At 36.0% G+C, this 22,948-nt stretch overlaps 2 protein-coding genes across 2 annotated transcripts in view; one reads left to right on the top strand and one right to left on the bottom strand.

Moving 5' to 3' along the window:
* Positions 1-2,651: 2,651 nt before the first annotated feature.
* On the bottom strand, positions 2,652-7,276 carry LOC133202199 (DNA-directed RNA polymerase II subunit RPB9-like). Its single transcript, XM_061337977.1, has 5 exons — positions 7,137-7,276; positions 6,993-7,047; positions 6,073-6,146; positions 4,157-4,283; positions 2,652-3,160 (listed from the first exon to the last, which is right to left on the bottom strand). The coding sequence occupies exons 1-5, from the start codon at positions 7,199-7,201 to the stop codon at positions 3,098-3,100; spliced, it is 384 nt and encodes a 127-aa protein (XP_061193961.1). The 5' UTR covers positions 7,202-7,276; the 3' UTR covers positions 2,652-3,097.
* A 209-nt stretch (positions 7,277-7,485) lies between these two features.
* The window catches only part of LOC133175883 (protein-cysteine N-palmitoyltransferase HHAT-like), a 41,733-nt gene continuing 26,270 nt past the window's right edge, over positions 7,486-22,948 (top strand). Inside the window, exons 1-8 of the mRNA XM_061311025.1 lie at positions 7,486-7,777; positions 10,669-10,775; positions 12,002-12,082; positions 12,708-12,837; positions 13,142-13,322; positions 17,258-17,375; positions 17,860-17,979; positions 22,887-22,943. Of these exons, the coding sequence (XP_061167009.1) occupies positions 7,606-7,777; positions 10,669-10,775; positions 12,002-12,082; positions 12,708-12,837; positions 13,142-13,322; positions 17,258-17,375; positions 17,860-17,979; positions 22,887-22,943 (966 nt within the window). The 5' untranslated portion in view covers positions 7,486-7,605. The remainder of the gene's footprint in view (positions 7,778-10,668; positions 10,776-12,001; positions 12,083-12,707; positions 12,838-13,141; positions 13,323-17,257; positions 17,376-17,859; positions 17,980-22,886; positions 22,944-22,948) is intronic.

Genomic DNA, 22,948 nt, shown 5'->3' with positions numbered 1-22,948 from the left:
AACAATCTGTCCTACTGTTACAGCAGTGTTATGGTTTACAGCTGTCGCTATCCTACTGCATTGATGAACCGCTTGTATGATCTGGCTATGGAGGTAGTTGATGACCTTCAGAAGGAAAAAGAAGGCAAGGTTCTTCCTCAGGAAATCAAAACAAAATGGGACGAGGCCATAACTGAGCCAATGACTCTTGAAAGGATCATGCTGAACATCGGAGAGGAAGGGGGGTCAGGGTTATTGGACAATGAGGAGGACAGCGAGGAGAATGTAGATGATGAACAGTTAGATGTGGAAGAGAGGATGAGGAAAGAGAGAGAACAGGAGGGAGAAATAACCAGCAATGAAATGTACACAGAGACAAGCATGAGTTGTAACAAGCACGGACAGGATGGAGAAATAACCAACAACGAAATGTACACAGAGACAAGCACGAGTCGTAACAAGCACGGACAGGAGGGAGAAATAACCAACAATGAAATCTACACAGAGACAAGCACGAGTCGTAACAAGCACGGACAGGAGGGAGAAATAACCAACAATGAAATGTATACAGAGACAAGCACGAGTCGTAACAAGCACAGACAGGAGGGAGAAATAACCAACTATGAAATGTACACAGAGACAAGCACGAGTCGTACTATAGAAGTGTCAGCAGAGGAAGAAAGTGCATTTAACTACCATTGTAATGGGGAACAGCCTTCATCTCACATTCCTAACCCAAATCAAAATCTACTAAGGTTACAAACAGAGAATCTGTCAAGGATTATGAATTTCTCCCCGCGACCAACTACCACAGGCAGTGCCAGTGTTGAGTCACAGTGGAAGTTTAACACTCCTCTAATGAACAGACACATAAATCTCAAAACTGATCAACATCCACCTAGAGACAACAATGCCACTCTAAAGCCAAGGGCAACAACCACTCCCCACCAGAATCCTTTGCTACAGCAACAGAAATCTCTGCAATCAGGTGAAAAACAGGGGTATCATTTGGGTGACACTGTATCAACAGGTTCAAGGTCAAATGCTGTTGTGGGAACATGTGTACATAAGGCATCAACAACAGCTGGCAAATGGAAACAAGTATACAATGCAAGTAGTTCTAAAGATATGAACAAAAAGAATGAACTATGTGAAAGCCCTCATCACCCACTGAGTAATGAGAGTAAAAAAATGTCAGATAAAGGAAGAGGAAGCAATGCTATTCAAGATCAAGCAACTGGATCAAAAAAAGCTAACATCTCAAGACAAACAGGAATAATACCGACAAAACTTGCAGGGAAGTCGGAATGTGTCGAGAAGACCCCTACAGTCCTGGTGGGTGAGGTGAAGGGGGCAAAACCTGGAAATAATGGCACAAAGGCTAAAATGGTCACATTTCAAGCACAAACCAGTCATGAAAAGAAGGAGTTGACAGGAAAGAGAGTAAATGCAGCTTACAAGTCTGTTTGGAAGGTGCATTCAAGCAGTCCTTTTGAGCAAAAACATGACTTGCCTAGGATGCAAAGATCCAATGATACAAAGAAAGATGAATTAAAGAAATCATACACTATGAAAGGTTTGGCTCCTCAGATGCCAGATAAAACTCTTGGTGATAAAGAGGCAACCAAAGTAGGAAGAAACAACAACAGCTCAAAAGGACCCCAAAAAACATTATCATCCACAGATGTAAATCCTCTTGTGGAAAATTCAAAGGCTTTTTCAAATACTCAAGAAAATTATACCAGAGGACCTCAGAAAAGAGTAGAAACAGTATCCAGGGTGATATATTCCTCCAATTTTACCAAACCACTGCCACCTCTGCCATCCAGGAACAGAGTGGATGTACAGTACAAGGGTCAAGTGATCCGAAAACAAGCACCCGGAAGCTATCCAAAGAGTTACCTCCCTCAGTCACAGGAGAGCCTGAACAAACTGAAAACCACAGAAAGAAGTGATAAACCCAGGAGAGCAGAAAATGGGACAAAGTCCACCCAGGGGTCAACAGGTTATAAGCCAAGCAATTCAGTTTTCAAAAATTTCCTTCAAGGTCTGCTACAGAAAGCCAAAAAAGCAACTGACTGTTGATTTTTATTTCAGGAGTTCTTTATAATGAAACAATGTTTATGTATTGTGTTTCTGTCAAGGAACAGCTATAAATGCACATGAAAGCATCAGGTGCACCTCAAAGTATTATTGAATTCCTTTCTTTGTTTCATTAATGACTTTAAAAAAAAATCATTATGGTCTTACTGATTTGTGTAGAGTTGTTTTTAAAAATCCAGTAGATCCAAGTTGTTCCTAATGTTGATAGACCTTTTAAGTTTTAAGAGGTGTGCATTATCAACATCTTTATTTGATATACCAATTCCTTTGCACATATTGTTTTATAATTAGGCAGAGACATGCACATTTCAAGTACATGTGTTATTTGTGTTGTTAATGATTTTCTGTTGGGTAGAATTTTATATTTGGTAGCTTGTTTATGGCAGTTTTGTTTGTTTCCTCCTGTATCTTTGTATAGACATTAATTTAGAAAATTAGAAAATTAATAAATATGCAAAGAAATTGCAGTATTTTCTTTTTTACACTCTAATGTTTCATCATTTACCCTTAACTTTTGGGCTCAAAGTGCCTATTGAAATAAAGGCAAAAATTCCAGTGAAAGAAGTCTATTATTTCAATGATTCCATCACTTTAATTATCATGAATTCTACAGCAATTTAAAATATTTACAAATGCAAACATTTCTATTTGTCTACATGACATTGACAGGATTTGGAATACAAAGTATGAAAAAATTATTCAATGACTATTCTCCACTAATAAAGGTGTAAACTTTAAATCATTGATGAATGACAACATTTGTAGAGTTACATTTATTAGCAAAGACAAATCTTGCTTTCTGCAAAATTTCTACAAATCTGCATCTTAATGTGAGCTGTATTCACTGGAAAATAAGTTGCAGTTTAATGTTAAGTCAACAACAGGTATGGACAAGAATGTATATTACACTTCTGAATTGCAAGAAAAGCAGGAGAAGACTGGTTCTGTTCTTTTCTTGAATAGATGAATATTTTTTTCCTTGAGTATATGAATTATTTAGTCATAGAGTTGCAATCTATTCTGTCCATCGATGAACACATTGAGGATTGGTACATACATAGTAAAGTCGCATACCTTCCTACAATATTGAAATGGCATGTTACTATACAGTAAACATTTTTTAACAAGAGGCCTAAGGGCCACAATGCTCACCTGAATCAGATTGGCCATCAGCAAATTTTTTCCTCCTATATATTTCTATGTGAAACTTTGATAACACTGTGACAAAACTTTTATTGCCCATTGTGGCCCCACCTTATCCCCAGGGGATCATGATTTGACAACCTGAATCTACACTACCTGAGGATGCTTCCATATAAATATGACCAATCATAGCTTTGTTGTTCTTGAGAAGATTTTCCCTATATATTCCTATGTAAAACTTTGATTGTCCATTGTGGACCTACCCTATCCCCTATGGTCATGATTTTTATAAACCTGAATTTACACTACCTGAGGATGCATCCATATAAATATGACTTATGGCTTTGCTGTTCTTAAAAAGATTTTGAAAGATTTTTGTGATATATTCCAATGAAAAACTTTGATTGCCCATTCTGGCCCCACCCTACCCCTTGGGGTCATGATTTGTACAATCTTGAATCTACATTTTCTGTAGATGCATCCATATAAATATGACTAATCATAGCTTTACTGTCTTGAGAAGATTTTTAAGTATTCCTATGTAAAACTTTGATTGCCCACTGTGTCCTCGCCATACCCCTAGGGGTCATGAATGAAGCTATCACGTGAGTTTCATTTTTTTGGACCAGTGGTTCTTGAGAAGTTTTACATGAATTCCACCCAATTTTTCACCATTTCTTAATAATAAAAAAGGTGTGGCCCTTCATTTGAACAAATTTGAATCTCCTTCACTCAAGGATACTCTAAGCCATTTTTAGTAGAAATTGGCCCAGTGGTTCTAAAGAAGAAGATGAACATGTAAAAAAAGTTCATGACAACAACAATGATAAGGACGGACAACGGACAAATTTTGATCAGAAAAGCTCCTTTGAGCCTTCAGCTCAGGTGAGCTAAAAAGTGGAAAACAATTACTGCCATTTGGGTCAAATACCTCTGCTTTGGTACTGTGGGACTGAAAGAAGACGGACTCTTTGTGGGCACATTTTGGACAAGGGTGGTCTTCTGTCCGAGGCAAGGTGGGGTCTGCTATCACATCTCCTATAATCTGAGTCAACTCACTGAAACAAAATGTCCAAGATGTAAGTACATGTATCTGTACAAACCAAAAGTAATAGATGATCAAGTCCTAACCCTAAGCTTATGATTAGGTAGAATATTCTGTGTCTTGTGAAGGCCCTCGCAGAGTTTAACAGGGTTAGTAGGACGGTATCATTTTAAGGGTATGTCATTCGTCAACTTTTGAGACAAGTTTGATCAGAACCTTTGATATCAGAATTATCAATTACAATTTGATTTTTAAAACATAGATATGTAAATTTAATGATGCAAATTGTGCAACACTCAATGAACCAGAAGTCTCTGATGATACTGTAGCTCTACTAGTGTGTACTTATAATAAAGAAAGATGTATCTTCGTGTAGTCTACTTGTGTACCAAGTCTTATTGAAATCAAACAAAAACTGTAAGAGAAGTAGCATTTTGAAAGAAATTCACAGAAGTTTCTATTTCTGGTAATCTTGGCACCATCGCTTGTCAATTCTTGAAATTTAGCCTTGCAATAGCACAAAAATTTCCCAATTTTTTGAATTCCCAATTACAAGGGCCTGGGTCCCATTCCCAATGTGATATGGAAAATTCGTTAATTCATTATGTTGGAACTTTGGCCTTATATATTTTTACTCAAAGAATTTTCAATTTATATGCTAGGAATATTCAATGTAGGTTTCAAATGATATTTTTAGAACGAACTTTATGCAAAATTTTTTCTACATACCTGGGTACTTTGTCAAAAATTGCAAATATGTTGAAAAAGTCAACATAAAATTAACTTCATTTTTTGTCTGAAATTTGCATAGTTTGACCCATATCTCAAGATTTACATCATTGGCCAAAAAATAAATTAAAAGAATTTTTTTTTAAAATTACATAATATTCTTTACCACTCAGCACTAAATTCATGAAAAGCTTGATATAAGGAAATATTATATGTATTGAGTGTTTAGATCTTTAATGCCCAACTACTGTAAAACACATTTTATTCAGGAGAACTTTATATTTGCTTAATTACACAAGACTGTCTGCTCGCGAAAATTTCGTTCTCGTGTATAATTTTATTAGCATAGCTTATACACAGCAATAACCAGAATTCATGAAAATTTTGTCCCGCTTAAATAAGTAGTTATTAAGTACCAAATACCTATCTTGCGAAAATTTGGTGATCTAAATTATTTTATTAGTGCAAATAGGTCACATGTCATAATAATTCACACACATTAGTTGGGAAATTTTTGTCAATATTCTATCTTAAATAAACTATTTTACATAAAATAAATTTATATTTATTGTCATGATTACATCTGATAAAAATATGATTTAGGTTAAAGTGATTAATATAAAAGTTAAAATTTAAGTGAAAAAAGGTCAAGTTTATTCCACTCTTGCTCAGTAATATGCACACCGATTCCCAATCTTCTTTCCAATTTTGTAATATGCTGTACGAGTACCGTATATACTCGCCTATAAGTCGGTTTTTTTGGAGTTAAACTTTGGTCCAAAACTCTTTATCCGACTTATATGCGAGTTATAAAATGATTGGTATTTTAGTGGGTTAGTCCCTCAAATGTAAGCTTATAAAATACAACCGACTTATAGGCGGACCGACTTATAGGCGAGTATATACGGTAGATATTTAAAATACACTTGTCATAAAATCCTTCAAGATGACATAAACAGTGTCTGTACTGACATACTTTTCAAGTTTCACACAAAAGCATATCTTTGAAGTTAGTTTTTGAAGAGTTTAACAGTAATTTTGTTTAAACTACTTACTAAGAGTAATTTACTTACTCAACTTCATGGGTAATTTTGTTGACATATATACATGGATTGGTAGCTTCTTCTTGATAGTCACAATTTCTACACTGAAATCAACAATAAATTCACTTCACTCTCTTGCTCATTAATTTAAGATGTGGACTTGTTGACTATTAGTCATGTTGTTTACATAGTCTACAACAGCTGAAAATTATATCCGTTCCAACTGGGGAATATATTCCTTTTCAATTATTTGTTACTAATACAATAAAATATCACAGGGTCTTGCTCCTGGAGCACAGGGGCTCTTCACAATATTAATCTTCTTACCCTGCTTAAAAAATATGTTGAGTGAGAAGGTGAAGTTCATGAGGGAAATTCAAAACGAGTGTGACGATGAAAGTAGTGTTGATCATGATGAGCACAAATAACGATTTTAATAATTATTATCTTCAGACTGAAATTCAGTATGCATTTAAGTATTACATGTGCATTTAGTCAGTGCACTGCTTGTATAAGTTATTTAGAAGAAAATTAAATTGACCAATGAGAGCGCACCGCTCGCCAAATTGGTAGATGAAAGTGTCACGTAAGGTAAAACTGTTGGAAAATGTTTTACAACTGAATAAGGGTTTCCATTGCAATCAGTTCACAAGTATTTTTAAAAACTACAATCATTCCCCTAGCAAATGAAAAATTAAAACGAGAAGAAAGAAAATGTGAGGTAGGGAAAATTTTATGTTTTGATTTCTCCCTTATGTATTTTATAGTGTAGGGGTGAAAGAAAGAAAAAAGAAAGAAGACAAATTGGTCGTGACAAGCTCCTGTCCCCAGGGTGTAGAAAAATTATTTCAAAAAACACACCTACTAGATGGTACCAGATTTTTGTAATATTTTAATTCCGGGAGCAAGTCCCTGTGATCAGATTGTCACACACTTCATGTCCTACTTACAGCATACAGCAATATTCTGTTTTCTTTGTCTTCCTTTGGGTACAGCATATTGTTACTGAAAGATTTATAAACATGCATCATTAACTGACATTTGTGTGAATCAGATCTTAATCTTTAGTTTTTAAAAGCGGTAAACTTTCTTACCATTCTTTACAAAACTTAATTCCGACAAAACCTGGCCCATCGTCATGAGTTTCATATAAATCCATGTTTTATTTTTCTGGTGTGCGTTCACGCGTCGAAAATCTCAAAATTTACTGCCGCTTGTGCAATTGATCAGTATTATTAGCTAAGTCTTACTCGGAACTATTCGTTCGGGTATTTTTTTTTATCCTTGTGAGATAAGTTTTTTCCCAATGGTCAAATAAAACAACTGCCTCTAATTCTAAATAGATAATTAATTATAAATGATCAATAAATGAATTAAAATACTCTTACTATATTATAAGTGAATGATTCTTTTTTCTAGGGCATAAGCGGCATGAACCGGTGACTCAACAGAACCTGGCTGTCAGTAGTTGAAGTGGAATTTGATCTTTTACGTCTTCTAAACACAATTATTAAAGAAATCGGAATTAAGTGATAGGTGCATTATAGATAAAATTAGCTGGAAATGGAGACGGAGCGGTATGACATCGTTGTTTTCGGAGCCAGTGGCTTCACTGGTCAGTTTGTTGTGGAGGAAGTAGCAAAGGTAGCCCCAGGACAGAATCTGACCTGGGCGGTGTCAGGACGGTCCATGGAAAAGATACAAAAGGTCCTCGATAAAGCCTCCAAAAGGACAGGTGATGCATTTTTTCTTTTACCGTATACGTATGCATCTCAACCTGTTTAAAGTGTATTTTAATATAGGCATCTACACGTACATACATGCATGCAGGGATGTCCCTAAGAATTGAAATAACAGGAGACATGAAAAAAGTAGAGGAGGGTCTGGGGTCCCTCCCCTAACAGGGGGTTGAAAGGGATACCAGAATACCCAGGGGATTCTGCCATTATAGGTGGGGAAATTCCACGCCCCTGGGTCCTAGGGACAACCCTGTGAATGTGTTTATAATTGGAACTCTGTATGCAAGTGCCCTGTAATAATCTCTGAGTCCATTTGTTTAGCTGTCCATCTTTCAGCACTTTTTATGTGGTGCAATAGCTTGAACATCTCACTTCATGTTCACAACATACGGTAACTCATCAGGGCGTGGTTAGAGGAAGACGTGCGCAGATTTTTTGGTCCCTTGGTCAAAAGGTCAAGGTCAAAGCTCTATTGTTCTTGGAAAAACTTGGACTATCTGCAAACAGCAGACTTTATGTGTAGTATAAAATGATCAGGGAAAAAATCAATTATTGATGTTGGTGTCATTTAATTAAAGGTATAATACTTGGAGTTTATAGATTGATATCATCACTGTCATGCAATGACTTGAACATTTTTAACATACACACTTCATATATACCATATAGAGGTGGAAATTCTTTCAGAAAGACTCATGTTTTTACAAATCACATTATCAAAGAGATCAAGATCAAAATTGAAGACTATTGATGCAATAAGTTTTTAACTCAGATATTTTTTAATGTAAAATGCATTTAGTATAAAATACATTGTACATGTACAATGGTGTACTACATAGAAAATAAGATTTATAACTTGAACACACTTTGTAATAAATATTTCAAGTGCATGCAGACTTTGTATTCACTATAAATCAATACACTTCAGGGCCATGTGCTTAAAAGGTCAAGGTCTCAAGGTCAAGATCATTGATATAAGCATACCACAGGACCCTTTATGAATTTCACAGTTTTCTAGAGCTATATGATTGATCTATCTAATGTAGCAGTACTGCATCCTATGGTACATAATCATGATAATGCAATTTTCAAGTAATCTAGAAGTGCTTCATTTCCACCAAAATTGGCAGGAATTCAAATCTGTGAATAATGCATGTCTCAGTGTTGTACCCTCCCCCAGCTGTTTCCTAAATAGCATCATGAATCACAGGCTGGATACATCAACAGGATCAAGATGCAAGAGAACACAAACATTTAACAAACTTGTAAAACACAATTTAGTACAGAATGTGAGAGAAATCTGACTTTCGCTGAGAAGGTTATTATATTGTATGTGTGTATGAGATTGAAAATTATTTTAGTTCTAGTTTCATTTTGAAATCAAACAGATGTCATTGTGAAATCTAACAAAGAACTTTAAGGCGTGTCTATTTTATAGATATACTCTTGTTATCATGGTTATTAAATACTTAGTATCGCGATTACTTCACAGTTATCTTACTTAATGCCGCTCTTTTGCAGTGAAGTCAAGAAAACTCTAAATCTTGCGAGATTTTCGGGGCATGAAAGTACTTAAGCTAGTGACAATCGAATGATTCGAACAATTAGTATGCTGAAAGTACAATGTATTGCAAAGGGTTGAACTTCAATTAGTAGGTTGTCTAATTGGAATGTTTAGAGTTTTATTTTATCAGTGTCCAAAAGTAACTATTATGAGAAAGAAATGGTTGAATTTAATTAGAAGAGTCGGCTTAGTGAAAAAGTATCAGTAAAAATGTAACACATTTGGACTAGGTTCTCTTGAAATTTATTAGCGTTGTTCAGTGAATGTTCCGCAATTTCACCAGGACTTCTTTCATATCCGCCCTTTAAAAATCCACAATGCTCGACTGACGCTGTATGCAACAGCACATTGCCCCCAGCTAATAGAAGTTTCCTACCTTCACAGCGAAAGAGTTCCATTAAGTTAAGTAATCGCGATATCAAGTATTTAACAAATCTCTGACTAATCATGCTACTGTTTCAATTGGATTTTTTGTACAAAAGCCATGACCCAAACCTATATATTCCTCCCTCCTTAAATTGTCTTCACCATTGAAGGCACAATGCAAGTTCTTATTTGCCCCTGAAAGGAATTATACCTGGAAGTCCAGGGATGGTCAATGGCACCAAATCTGTAATAGGAAATGTTTGGCTGGACTGGGAATCGAACCCAGGACCCCTGCATCCCTAAGTCAGGTGCTCTATCAACTGAGCTTCCCAGGCCGATATCCAAACATGGTTTACAACTGATTGATGATTAAATTTAAATAGTAGAATACACCATGTGCACAACAAAGTCTTATAACAATATTGAATTAATCATTTTGTTTTTCCATATAATTTGATTTTATAAAATGTCAGGTAACAGATGAATTATTTATAAGAAATGTAATCTGTCTTATAACAAATATTCAATTAAATGTTTGTTTACAAGTACAATAAATACCGTTATATTCTATAATTATTATTTGTGTAACTGGAAAGGAGAAAATGTATGACTGGACTGTGAATCGAACCCGAGACCCCTGCATCACTAGTGAGGTGCTCTACTGACTGAGCTACCCAGGCCGATATCCACAGCCCAAACCATTACATTCCTCCCTCCTTAAATTGTCTTCGCCCTCGAAGACACAACCCAAGTTCTTATAAGCCCCTGGCAGGACTTTCACCTGCAATTCCAGGGGTGGTCAACAGCACCAAATCTGTAACAGGAAAGGAGAAAATGTATGGCTGGGGCGGGAATCGAACCTGGGACCCTGCATTACTATTCAGGTGCTCTACCGACTAAGCTACCCAGGTCAATATCCACGGCCCAAACCATTACATTTGTTAACATTTTTTTTAGGAGCTGATTTAGAATCCATCCCTATCATAATAGCAGATACATCAAATGAGGAATCTCTTCTACAGATGGCTAAGCAGGCCAGGCTGGTCTTGAATTGTGTTGGCCCAGTAAGTAGAAATTACATGACATTTTTTTTTGTTGATAGAAGATAATGTCAGAAAGCAGTTGAACATATTTAAAACAAATAAATATAATTCTAGCAATTGCTTATACAAAATTCTTGCTCTTTAATTTGATGAATTGTGAATTGTATATTGTTGTATGAATTTGTAAAGAAGAAAAAATACAAACAATGTGATGACTCTTTAATACTTGAATGAAATTTATCTCAGTCAGCAACTGTGGACAGAGTTATATGTTATTTTAATATTATACCCTCTGGCAAAGAAACATTTTCTAGATGTTGTGATGGATTATAGACAGAGAATGAACAAAGAAGTTATTTTTTCTACTTTGTAAAAATAGTATGAGATTGGTTATTGATCTATACATTACATCATGATTGATTGCCATTTTTAGGGAAGAAAATTAAATTGGGATTTGACTCTGTTATGCACTTTCTGAGTGTCGTGGACTTGTTCTTTTTACCTCACCTTAACAAAGTTTAGGGAGTTTGTATAATACCCTCAGCATCAGTGCCAGCCTCCCAGATTAAAGTTTTTGGAATAGATTTCTTTCCAAGTACTTCTATGCCCTATATTGATCATATATGCATGGATGATACTTCTAGTATGTTTCTTTATACTAGTCAGGTTTCAGATACTGCCTTTTCAGCCAAAGAATGACCTTCTTAATATTTTTGGAGCTAGTTAAAGTTTTTGGAGCAGGTCTCATTTCTAAGTAACCATAAGGCTTAATTGACCAAACTTGCACAGAGGATACATCTAAGGATGCACACTACCAGACTTGTTTTGGATGCTAAACCTGACCTGCATTTTTGTGGATGAGTGACCAGGTTTAAGTTTTTAGAGCAAGTCCATTCCCAAGTAATTACAAGCCCCCACCTGGATCAATCTTGCATAAATAATATATCAATGCACACTACTAAATTATTTGTTTAGTGTGTAACTTTTCCTTACTTAAAGATAACATTTGATGATATGAGATATGTCATCTTTGAGTACCTATGTTTTTTTTTTTTTCATTTGTAGAAAGTTATCTTAAAATTTTATATATTTCCTAAAATTTCAGAAAATCTCTTTCAATGGCAGGAGAAAATTGATTTCCAATTGGATTGATCATATTGATTTATAAACACAAAGGCCAGAGAAGATAGTTCTACTAAAGTATGCACTAACTTGTGCCTCTTGATTTTTCTTCCTCTTTTGTACAGTATCGTTTTTATGGAGAACAAGTGGTTAAAGCCTGTGTTGAGGGTGGAGCACATCACCTGGACATAAGTGGAGAACCTGCAGTAAGTAAAGTATAGGTAAAGTGAAACAAGCACCTGTCAAAATCGGAAATAATTCCTAGGGCACAATAAGCAAAAAAGTAAAGTAGGTTATTACTGGGATACTAGTAAAAGGGTACAGTGCATGTATCAAAAACTCCAATTTTGTTTTGGTCCACTTTAAAGTTACAAAAAAATTGCTATCATGATAAAAAGTACTGTGCACCTATAAGTATAAACAAACACCTGCACCTTCTCAGAGTAGTACTGATGAATTATCTCTTATTTGCAAGAAAAAAATACATAGTGCATGTATTTTACTGCTAAAGTTTAGAGTTTGATTTTAGGTGTTTGTGAATTTTACTGATCTCTGATGGTGACTGTGAGAGAAAAAAAAATTAGGCATAAAGATGAATACTGAAGCTTTCCCAAATAATATAAATCATAAGCACCATTTTTTGATAATTGTTTCATAAACAAACCATCCCATATTCATGGTAAAGTGATCTGATTATATGCAGAATACAACTTCTGTGCTTTACACTTGAGTGTTTTTTTTAAATCACCAACTGATTGAAAAATAGAATTTGTTTATATTAATTTTTAATGCAGACATCCCATTGTATAAAACTAGATTTTTTTGCAATAGTACATAGAAAAGATGCAGTTGAAGTACAACGGAGAAGCACAGAAGAGCGGTGTTTTTGTCATTAGTGCCTGTGGATTCGATAGCATCCCTGCTGAATCTGGCATTCTGTTTGCCAAGAAAAAATTTGAAGGTTCGAACATTTGATTAATCATTAGGAAAAGATATGTTACATTATGTATTCAGATTTTGAAATACAATTGGAAGTAGTACATGTTGTTATAGAAGGCAGTGGCTGTAGGTAAAATTCCAAAGTTCATCTAAGTCAAAATTTTCAAGATTGAATCTTAAAACAAAGGTAAATGTGCATGTACATGTAACCAAATGAAATACATCATTTATGCAGTGTATTAAAAATTTAAATGACAATGAACTTCTCTGCATTAATGTTTTGTTCATCCTGATGAAATAAAATTTATCCATTTTGTTAATTTAAGGTCAAATCAATGCCATAGAGAGTTATCTGGAGATACATGCTGGTCCACATGGAATGGCCGTTAACAATGGGACTCTGGAATCTGCCATATATGGGTTTCTTCATGAAGGAGAACTTAAGTCTCTCAGAAAGGCCTTGTTTCCAGAACCACTTCCTCCTGCCAAATATAAACTCCCTAAACGGTATGAGTTACTTGACTCTTCCATGTACATACTCCTTAAACAGTACAAGTTACTTTACTCCTCCATGTACAAACTCCCTAAATGGTACAAGTTAATTGACTCTTCCATGTTCATACTCCCTAAATGGTACAAGTTACTTGACTCTTCCATGTACATACTGCCTAAATGGTACAAGTTACTTGACTCTTCCATGTACATGCTCCCTAAATGGTACAAGTTACTTGACTCTTCCATGTACATGCTCCCTAAATGGTACAAGTTGCTTGACTCTTCCATGTACATACTCCCTAAATGGTACAAGTTACTTGACTCTTCCATGTACATACTCCCTAAAAGATACAAGTTACTTGACTCTTCCATCTTCATACTCCCTAAATGGTACAAGTTACTTGACTCTTCCATGTACATGCTCCCTAAATGGTACAAGTTACTTGACTCTTCCATGTACATGCTCCCTAAATGGTACAAGTTACTTGACTCTTCCATGTACATGCTCCCTAAATGGTACAAATTACTTTACTTTTCCATGTACAGTGGCGTTGCGTTTATCTGGACGCCATTTATCCGGACGCTTCACCATCAGGACGATATTTTTTGGGAACCGATTTTTTCCATGTTATTTTGTCTCATTAATCCGGAAATTCGCGTTCCGTATCCGGACGGTCAATTTCTACTACAAAACGTAATAGTTCATTGAAAAATGACTCGTTTATCCGGACGGTAATTTTTCAAGAAACGACTTTTTCACACTTCGCTTGCATTCGTGTTAATTGTTGTAAAATCATTGGCCATGCAGTCAGTTTGAAGACGGTTACATGTGACCTACAAACAATAGCATCTATAATTAGCGTGTGTTTACCCTAGTTCAATCACACGTTTATCTTTAATATTTAGCTTACACTGTGCATTAATTAAATAATAATCTGTTCAAAATCATATTGCTAACCATATGTACATCGGTAAATTCATGAGAATTTTGGAGAGTTGTAAATAAAATGAACAATAAATAACCAGCGATTTTGTAATGTTCTTTATCATGTTGATTGCGTTAGTTTAAAATACTGTTTTCCATTTCTAAAAACGTAAATGTATTTGAAACGCTTTTTCCCCACAAAACAGTTTAGAAAGGTACATAACTGAAGAAATATCTCTATTTAATGTACTACCGTTTACAAACGTCCATTGCTTTAGAAAAGGTATATAAAACTGGCGTTAAGTACAGAAGTTGATTACGTTTATCAAGGTATTTTTAATGATCGAAATTCAAACTTAGCGTCTGTAGAAAAAAAATATTGATAATCATGAAGATGACTTGTGTTTACGAATGTTTTTAATACTTTGTTTAAGTAAGCTTGCAGTTAATTTTATAGTAACCCTGTGTATTGAATATACGGGGTTAGTTTATATTTGAACATTTTTAATGATGATGCTGAACAGTTCTGTCATATCATATGAGCTTCAATAATTATAATATATGGCTAAATAAAACAACTGTAGATCAAAATTTGCTCAGCCCATGAAGTCACAGGCCAAAGAGAAGGCGAATTAAAATAGGAGGTCTGCATAAAATTGCCCATCCATTTTTTTTTTATTGTGTAAATTACATCTTAATATATTTTTTTCTTTAATCAATTACTGCTTTTAAAACAATAAACCAAAATATAATTTAAAAGTTTTTTTCTTTGCTGTCACATTTGAAACAAGAATGTGCATATATACAATGTACATGCTTAGAGAGTGCTTTTTGAGATGTGATTCAATTATCCGGACGATTCATTTATCCGGATGATTTTGTTGGGGACAGAGGCATCCGGATTAACGAGGCGCCACTGTACATACTCCCTAAATGGTACAAGTTACTTTACTCTTCCATTGTACATACTCCCTAAATGGTACAAGTTACTTTACTCCTCCATGTACATACTCCCTAAATGGTACAAGTTGCTTGACTCTTCCATGTACATACTCCCTAAATGGTACAAGTTGCTTGACTCTTCCATGTACATACTCCCTAAATGGTACAAGTTACTTTACTTTTCCATGTACATACTCCCTAAATGGTACAAGTTGCTTGACTCTTCCATGTACATACTCCCTAAATGGTACAAGTTACTTGACTCTTCCATGTACATGCTCCCTAAATGGTACAAGTTGCTTGACTCTTCCATGTACATACTCCCTAAATGGTACAAGTTACTTGACTCTTCCATGTACATGCTCCCTAAATGGTACAAGTTACTTGACTCTTCCATGTACATACTCCCTAAATGGTACAAGTTACTTGACACTTCCATGTTCATACTCCCTAAATGGTACAAGTTACTTGACTCTTCCATGTACATGCTCCCTAAATGGTACAAGTTGCTTGACTCTTCCATGTACATACTCCCTAAATGGTACAAGTTACTTGACTCTTCCATGTACATGCTCAAGTTACTTTACTCTTCCATGTACATACTCCCTAAATGGTACAAGTTACTTGACTCTTCCATGTACATGCTCCCTAAATGGTACAAGTTACTTGACTCTTCCATGTACATACTCCCTAAATGGTACAAGTTACTTGACTCTTCCATGTACATGCTCCCTAAATGGTACAAGTTACTTGACTCTTCCATGTACATGCTCCCTAAATGGTACAAATTACTTTACTTTTCCATGTACATACTCCCTAAATGGTACAAGTTACTTTACTCTTCCATTGTACATACTCCCTAAATGGTACAAGTTACTTTACTCCTCCATGTACATACTCCCTAAATGGTACAAGTTGCTTTACTCTTCCATGTACATACTCCCTAAATGGTACAAGTTGCTTGACTATTCCATGTACATACTCCCTAAATGGTACAAGTTACTTGACTCTTCCATGTACATACTCCCTAAATGGTACAAGTTGCTTGACTCTTCCATGTACATACTCCCTAAATGGTACAAGTTACTTGACTCTTCCATGTACATGCTCCCTAAATGGTACAAGTTACTTGACTCTTCCATGTACATGCTCCCTAAATGGTACAAGTTACTTGACTCTTCCATGTACGTACTCCCTAAATGGTACAAGTTACTTGACTCTTCCATGTACAGAATCCCTAAATGGTACAAATTACTTTACTTTTCCATGTACATACTCCCTAAATGGTACAAGTTACTTGACTCTTCCATTGTACATACTCCCTAAATCTTACAAGTTACTTTACTCCTCCATGTACATACTCCCTAAATGGTACAAGTTGCTTTACTCTTCCATGTACATACTCCCTAAATGGTACAAGTTGCTTGACTCTTCCATGTACATACTCCCTAAATGGTACAAGTTACTTTACTCTTCCATGTACATACTCCCTAAATGGTACAAGTTACTTTACTCTTCCATGTACATACTCCCTAAATGGTACAAGTTGCTTGACTCTTCCATGTACATACTCCCTAAATGGTACATGTTACTTTACTTTTCCATGTACATACTCCCTAAATGGTACAAGTTGCTTGACTCTTCCATGTACATACTTCCTAAATGGTACAAGTTACTTTACTCTTCCATGTACATACTCCCTAAATGGTACAAGTTACTTTACTCTTCCATGTACATACTCCCTAAATGGTACAAGTTACTTTACTCTTCCATGTACATACTCCCTAAACAGTACATGTTGCTTGACTCTTCCATGTACATACTCCCTGTTCTCTTTATACAGCATGTGTTACAGTGATACAGTAATTCTAACATGGACAAACTCCCTATCACAACAAGGAAAGCTCATGTATACCTAATATATATAAGATATATGAATATTTTGTTTAAGATCATGGATAGACATGTTAAGAGGCAAAATCTGATTTGAAAAAACTAAATAAAACAATGTTTTCATACTTCAATGTTTAAAATTGAAATACTAGACTTTAAGGTATGAATCCTTTTTTTTCTGTTTTAGGGGGATGTTATTTAAAAATGACATTAACAAGAAATGGACAGCCCCCTTCCTTGGGAGTGACAAGTCTGTTGTTTACAGATCACAACGTTTTAACTTCACCGAGAGGAAAGAAAAACCTGTAAGATACAGATGTTTGTATTCATGAGATTCAAAGAACATTTTTAAAAATTGTACAATATCTCAGAATGACTGTAGACTAGTGGTATAAATATATCCATTGATACATTGTTATATATGTATAAATCAGGGTTGTATAACACTGTGTAAACTTTCAGACATAGAGACAGTTGGTTTGATGTAAATCAGTTTGTGAGATAAATTTTACCTTTTGTACAGATTCAGTTCCAGCCTTATGTCTGCTACAACAGTTTGCTGACTGTGTTTGGGTTGATTTGGTTCAGACTGACATTGTTAATTCATTACAGATTCAGTTCCAGCCTTATGTCTGCTACAACAGTTTGCTGACTGTGTTTGGGTTGATTTGGTTCAGACTGACATTATTAATTCATTACAGATTCAGTTCCAGCCTTATGTCTGCTACCACAGCTTGCTGACCGTGTTTGGGTTGATTTGGTTTGGACTGACATTCTTTATCATTACAGATTCAGTTCCAGCCTTATGTCTGCTACAACAGCTTGCTGACCGTGTTTGGGTTGATTTGGTTCGGACTGACATTCTTCATCATGAGCAAATTTAGCTTTACCAGAAAACTGTTCCTTCGTGTAAGTGATATGGGAAAACTTTACAGAAATGTTTTATAATCCTGCTACTTCTTTTAGTAATTGGTTTTATTAGGTCACCTGAGTTACTCAGGTGACCTATTGCTATCCGTTTTTGTCCGTCATCGTGCGACGTGCGTCGTGCGTTAACATTTAAACATTTTCAGCTTCTTCTCTGAAACCGCTCAACCAATTTCAGCCAATTTTGGCATATAGCATCTATGGGTGAAGGGGGACAAAAATTGTGAATTTCATGGTCCCTGCCCCCCTGGGGCCTGAGGGGTCAGGGGTTCTGGTGTTTGGGTGGGGCTATATAAATCATATAGTGAAAGTGCATTATTTCTTTGAAAATCTTCTTCTCTACTCCTGGGTATTATTGAAACAAATTGAATACATAGTTATGATAAGCAAGGGTGACTCTACCAAAATTGTGAAATTCATAGCCCCAGGGTCAAGAGTTCTGGTGCTAGGGCTGGGCTATATAAATCATATAGTGAAAATGCATTAATGCTTTAAAAATCTTCTCTACTACTGGGTATTATTTAAACAAATTAAATACATAGTTATGATAAGCAAGGATGCCTCTTCCAAAATTGTGAATTTCATGGACCCTGGATCTGGGGTTCTGGTGTTAGGGTGGGGCTCTATTTATTATATAGTGAAAATGCATTAATGCTTTAAAAATCTTCTTCTCTACTCCTGGGTATTATTTAAACAAATTAAGTACATTGTTATGATAAGCAAGGATGCTTCTTCCAAAGTTATGAAATTCATGGCCCCAGGTACAGGGGTTCTGGTGCTAGGGCGGGGCCATATATATCCTATAGTGAAGGTGAATTATTTCTTTAAAAATCTTCTCCTCTGCCCCTGGGTATTATTTAAACAAACTATTAGTACATTGTTATGATACACAAGTATGCCTCTTCCAAAATTGTGAATTTCATGGCCCCAGGGTCAAGGGTTCTGGTGAAAAGGGGGGGGGGGGGGCTCTATTGATTATATAGTGAAAAAGCAAAATTTCTCTGAAAATATTCTTTTCTGCTTCTGGTTAAAAAGCAAAGAAGCTAAGTGTATAGTTATGATGAGCATGATTGCTTCTTCCAGAGTAATGAATTGCATGACCCCTGGGTCAGATGTGCTGGTGTAAGGGTGGGGCTCTTGATAATATAGTGAAAATGCATTAATTCTGTTAAATAATCCTGTCTGCTCCTTAGTGTTAATCAGATAAACAAAGTGATTACTTACATGTATGATGAATAAACTTTGGTCCCAGGGTGAGAGGCTCTGGTGTTTCTCGGTGGGGATGGGAGGTGGGGTGTGTGTGTGTGGGGGGGGGGGGGCTGGGGGGCTCTATTGATAATGTAGTGAATCTGTAGTAAAAAATGCATTATTTCTTTGAAAATCTTCTCTGCACCTGGGCATATCAGAGGCAAAAAGAGTAAAAGTTTTAATAAATATTTTTGAACATCTGGACCATTTTGTCAAGTGTTCTGGTCCTGGCCAGGGCTCTATTAATTTGTATTCTACTGAGGGGAGTTATTCCCCTTTGCCATTTACTTTTGATAATTAGTCACTGTAAATAATGTACTTGAAAGGTTAATAGAATAAGAGAATTTTGCAAGATTTTTTATTGTATAATACAAAAAGTACTTTCGTAGTTTTAATGATCAGGTAGACTTGTAAGTAATAGATAAATAAAAATGAGACAAAAATAACTTGTCTTATTCAATGTTCATCAAAGACCAAGAGAGTCCAATGTAAGAGATTTCAACAAGGAATTAAAATAGTACAGAAGCACTGATAGTTTGTTAATATACTGTATGATGATAGTGATAAATGGGGAACAGATTAGAACCTAATTTATGAACTGTTAATGAACACTAGACTAATTATTTTGTTGATCCTGATCACCCTATTTTTCTTGCTTTTGGGCAACAAAGCTTCACTTTTCAGTTCATTTTATACTCTATGGATTCTCTAAATTGTTGTATTATACTCAGGTGACCATTAAGGCCCTTGGGCCTCTTGTTTTATATCATTTGCTGTAAAACACAGGGCAGGAAATAATTTTTTTTTCCATTGGTCTTTCAGGCTATCAACTTAAATTTTTATTTGTCAATTGAAGACTTTCACTGACCCATTTGGCCAGTTGATATGAAAAAGACTGGCCGAAAACCAATGATGCATAGTTGTTCAATGTTATAGTTTACATATATTTCAAATTTTGATATTAAAAAAATCAAATGTATATGCCATTGATTCTTGGTCACTATAAGCAGTGCCACTTTCAGCCAACTTATTTGTATCTGATTCGTGCACATTTTCTATTTTAGTTACATGCTGGTGTCCCAGCATTAAGACCTTGAAGATAACTCAATTTTAGAAATGTTCAATCAGGCATTATATTGTTTAATTTGTTGCATACTTCATGGTACAACATAACAAAACCAGAAGTTGTTTATGCGACTACACATAGAAATAAGATGCACAAACCTGTCTAGTTAACAAGGCTGACTATGACTGAATTTTAATGTGTGTAAAATAGTAACTGTTGGGGGAAGGTGGAAAAAATTTAATATGCATTTTAAAAAAGAGACTATGTGAAAAATTTTCAGAAAGAAAGTTTCTCTGAGCTCAAATTTACTGGCACTAAAAGCTCTGTAGGACAGTACATTTGCTCTGAAATATGTATACAGTAAATTGTCTGGCATTACAGTATTTTTAGCTCACCTGAGCTGAAAGCTCAAGTGAGCTTTTCTGATCACCCGTTGTCCGTCCGTCTGTCCGTCCGTCTGTAAACTTTTCACATTTTTGACTTCTTCTCAAGAACCACTGGGCCAATTTTAACCAAACTTGGTATAAAGAAACCTTATGTAAAGGGGAGTTTAAATTGTAAAAATGAAGGGCCAAGTCCCCTTCAAAGGGGACATAATCAAGAAAATACAAAAATTGGGTGGGGTCATTAAAAAATCTTCTTCTCAAGAACCACTGGGCCAGAAAAGCTGAAACTTATGTGGAAGCATGCTGGGGTAGTGTAGATTCTAAATTGTTCAAATCATGACCCCCGGGGGTAGGGCGGGGCCACAATAGGGAATCCAAGTTTTACATTGAAATATATAGGAAAAATCTTTAAAAATCTTCTTCTCAAGAACCACTGGGCCAGAAAAGCTGAAACTTATGTGGAAGCATGCTGGGGTAGTGTAGATTCTAAATTGTTCAAATCATGACCCCCAGGGGTAGGGCGGGGCCACAATAGGGAATCCAAGTTTTACATTGAAATATATAGGAAAAATCTTTAAAAATCTTCTTCTCAAGAACCACTGGACCTGAAAAGCTGAAACTTATGTGGAAGCATGCTGGGGTAGTGTAGATTCTAAATTGTTCAAATCATGACCCCCGGGGGTAGGGCGGGGCCACAATAGGGAATCCAAGTTTTACATTGAAATATATAGGAAAAATCTTTAAAAATCTTCTTCTCAAGAACCACTGGGCCAGAAAAGCTGATACTTTTGTGGAAGCATGCTGGGGTAGTGTAGATTCTAAATTGTTCAAATCATGACCCCCGGGGGTAGGGCGGGGCCACAATAGGGAATCCAAGTTTTACATTGAAATATATAGGAAAAATCTTTAAAAATCTTCTTCTCAAGAACCACTGGGCCAGAAAAGCTGAAACTTATGTGGAAGCATGCTGGCGTAGTGTAGATTCTAAATTGTTCAAATCATGACCCCCGGGGGTAGGGCGGGGCCACAATAGGGAATCCAAGTTTTACATTGAAATATATAGGAAAAATCTTTAAAAATCTTCTTCTCAAGAACCACTGGGCCAGAAAAGCTGATACTTTTGTGGAAGCATGCTGGGGTAGTGTAGATTCTAAATTGTTCAAATCATGACCCCCGGGGGTAGGGCGGGGCCACAATAGGGAATCCAAGTTTTACATTGAAATATATAGGAAAAATCTTTAAAAATCTTCTTCTCAAGAACCACTGGGCCAGAAAAGCTGAAACTTATGTGGAAGCATGCTGGGGTAGTGTAGATTCTAAATTGTTCAAATCATGACCCCCGGGGGTAGGGCGGGGCCACAATAGGGAATCCAAGTTTTACATTGAAATATATAGGAAAAATCTTTAAAAATCTTCTTCTCAAGAACCACTGGGCCAGAAAAGCTGATACTTTTGTGGAAGCATGCTGGGGTAGTGTAGATTCTAAATTGTTCAAATCATGATCCCCCGGGGGTAGGGCGGGGCCACAATAGGGAATCCAAGTTTTACATTGAAATATATAGGAAAAATCTTTAAAAATCTTCTTCTCAAGAACCACTGGACCTGAAAAGCTGAAACTTATGTGGAAGCATGCTGGGGTAGTGTAGATTCTAAATTGTTCAAATCATGATCCCCAGGGGTAGGGCGGGGCCACAATAGGGAATCCAAGTTTTACATTGAAATATATAGGAAAAATCTTTAAAAATCTTCTTCTCAAGAACCACTGGGCCAGAAAAGCTGAAACTTATGTGGAAGCATGCTGGGGTAGTGTAGATTCTAAATTGTTCAAATCATGACCCCCAGGGGTAGGGCGGGGCCACAATAGGGAATCCAATTTTCACATTGAAATATATAAGAAAAATCTTTAAAAATCTTCTCAAGAACCACTGGGCCAGATAAGCTGAAACTTACTTAGAAGCATGCTGGGGTAGTGTAGATTCCAATTGTTCAAATCATGACCCTTGGGGATAGGGCGGGGCCACAATAAGTACTACGGGGGGGGGGGGGGGGGAGAAATCAGGTGAAAAACAGCAAGGCCAAAGTTACTCAGGTGAGCGCTGTGGCCCATGGGCCTCTTGTTGGTATTGTTTTACTGTGTTTGGGTACTGTATTTTGGTACTGTTTTACAGTATTTTTTGTATGTTTTTCAGTACTCTTCATTTTTTACTGGTGGATTATTTAAACCTGAGGGGCCCTCCATGAAGCAGGTTAG

This window comes from Saccostrea echinata, unplaced genomic scaffold, assembly GCF_033153115.1.
Source record: "Saccostrea echinata isolate AGI-Se365-2 ecotype Australia unplaced genomic scaffold, CSIRO_AGI_Sech_v1 ptg000002l, whole genome shotgun sequence".
Taxonomy (NCBI): Eukaryota; Metazoa; Mollusca; class Bivalvia; order Ostreida; family Ostreidae; genus Saccostrea; species Saccostrea echinata.
Note: the sequence above shows the minus strand (reverse complement) of the source record. Positions and strands in the feature narration are given on the sequence as shown.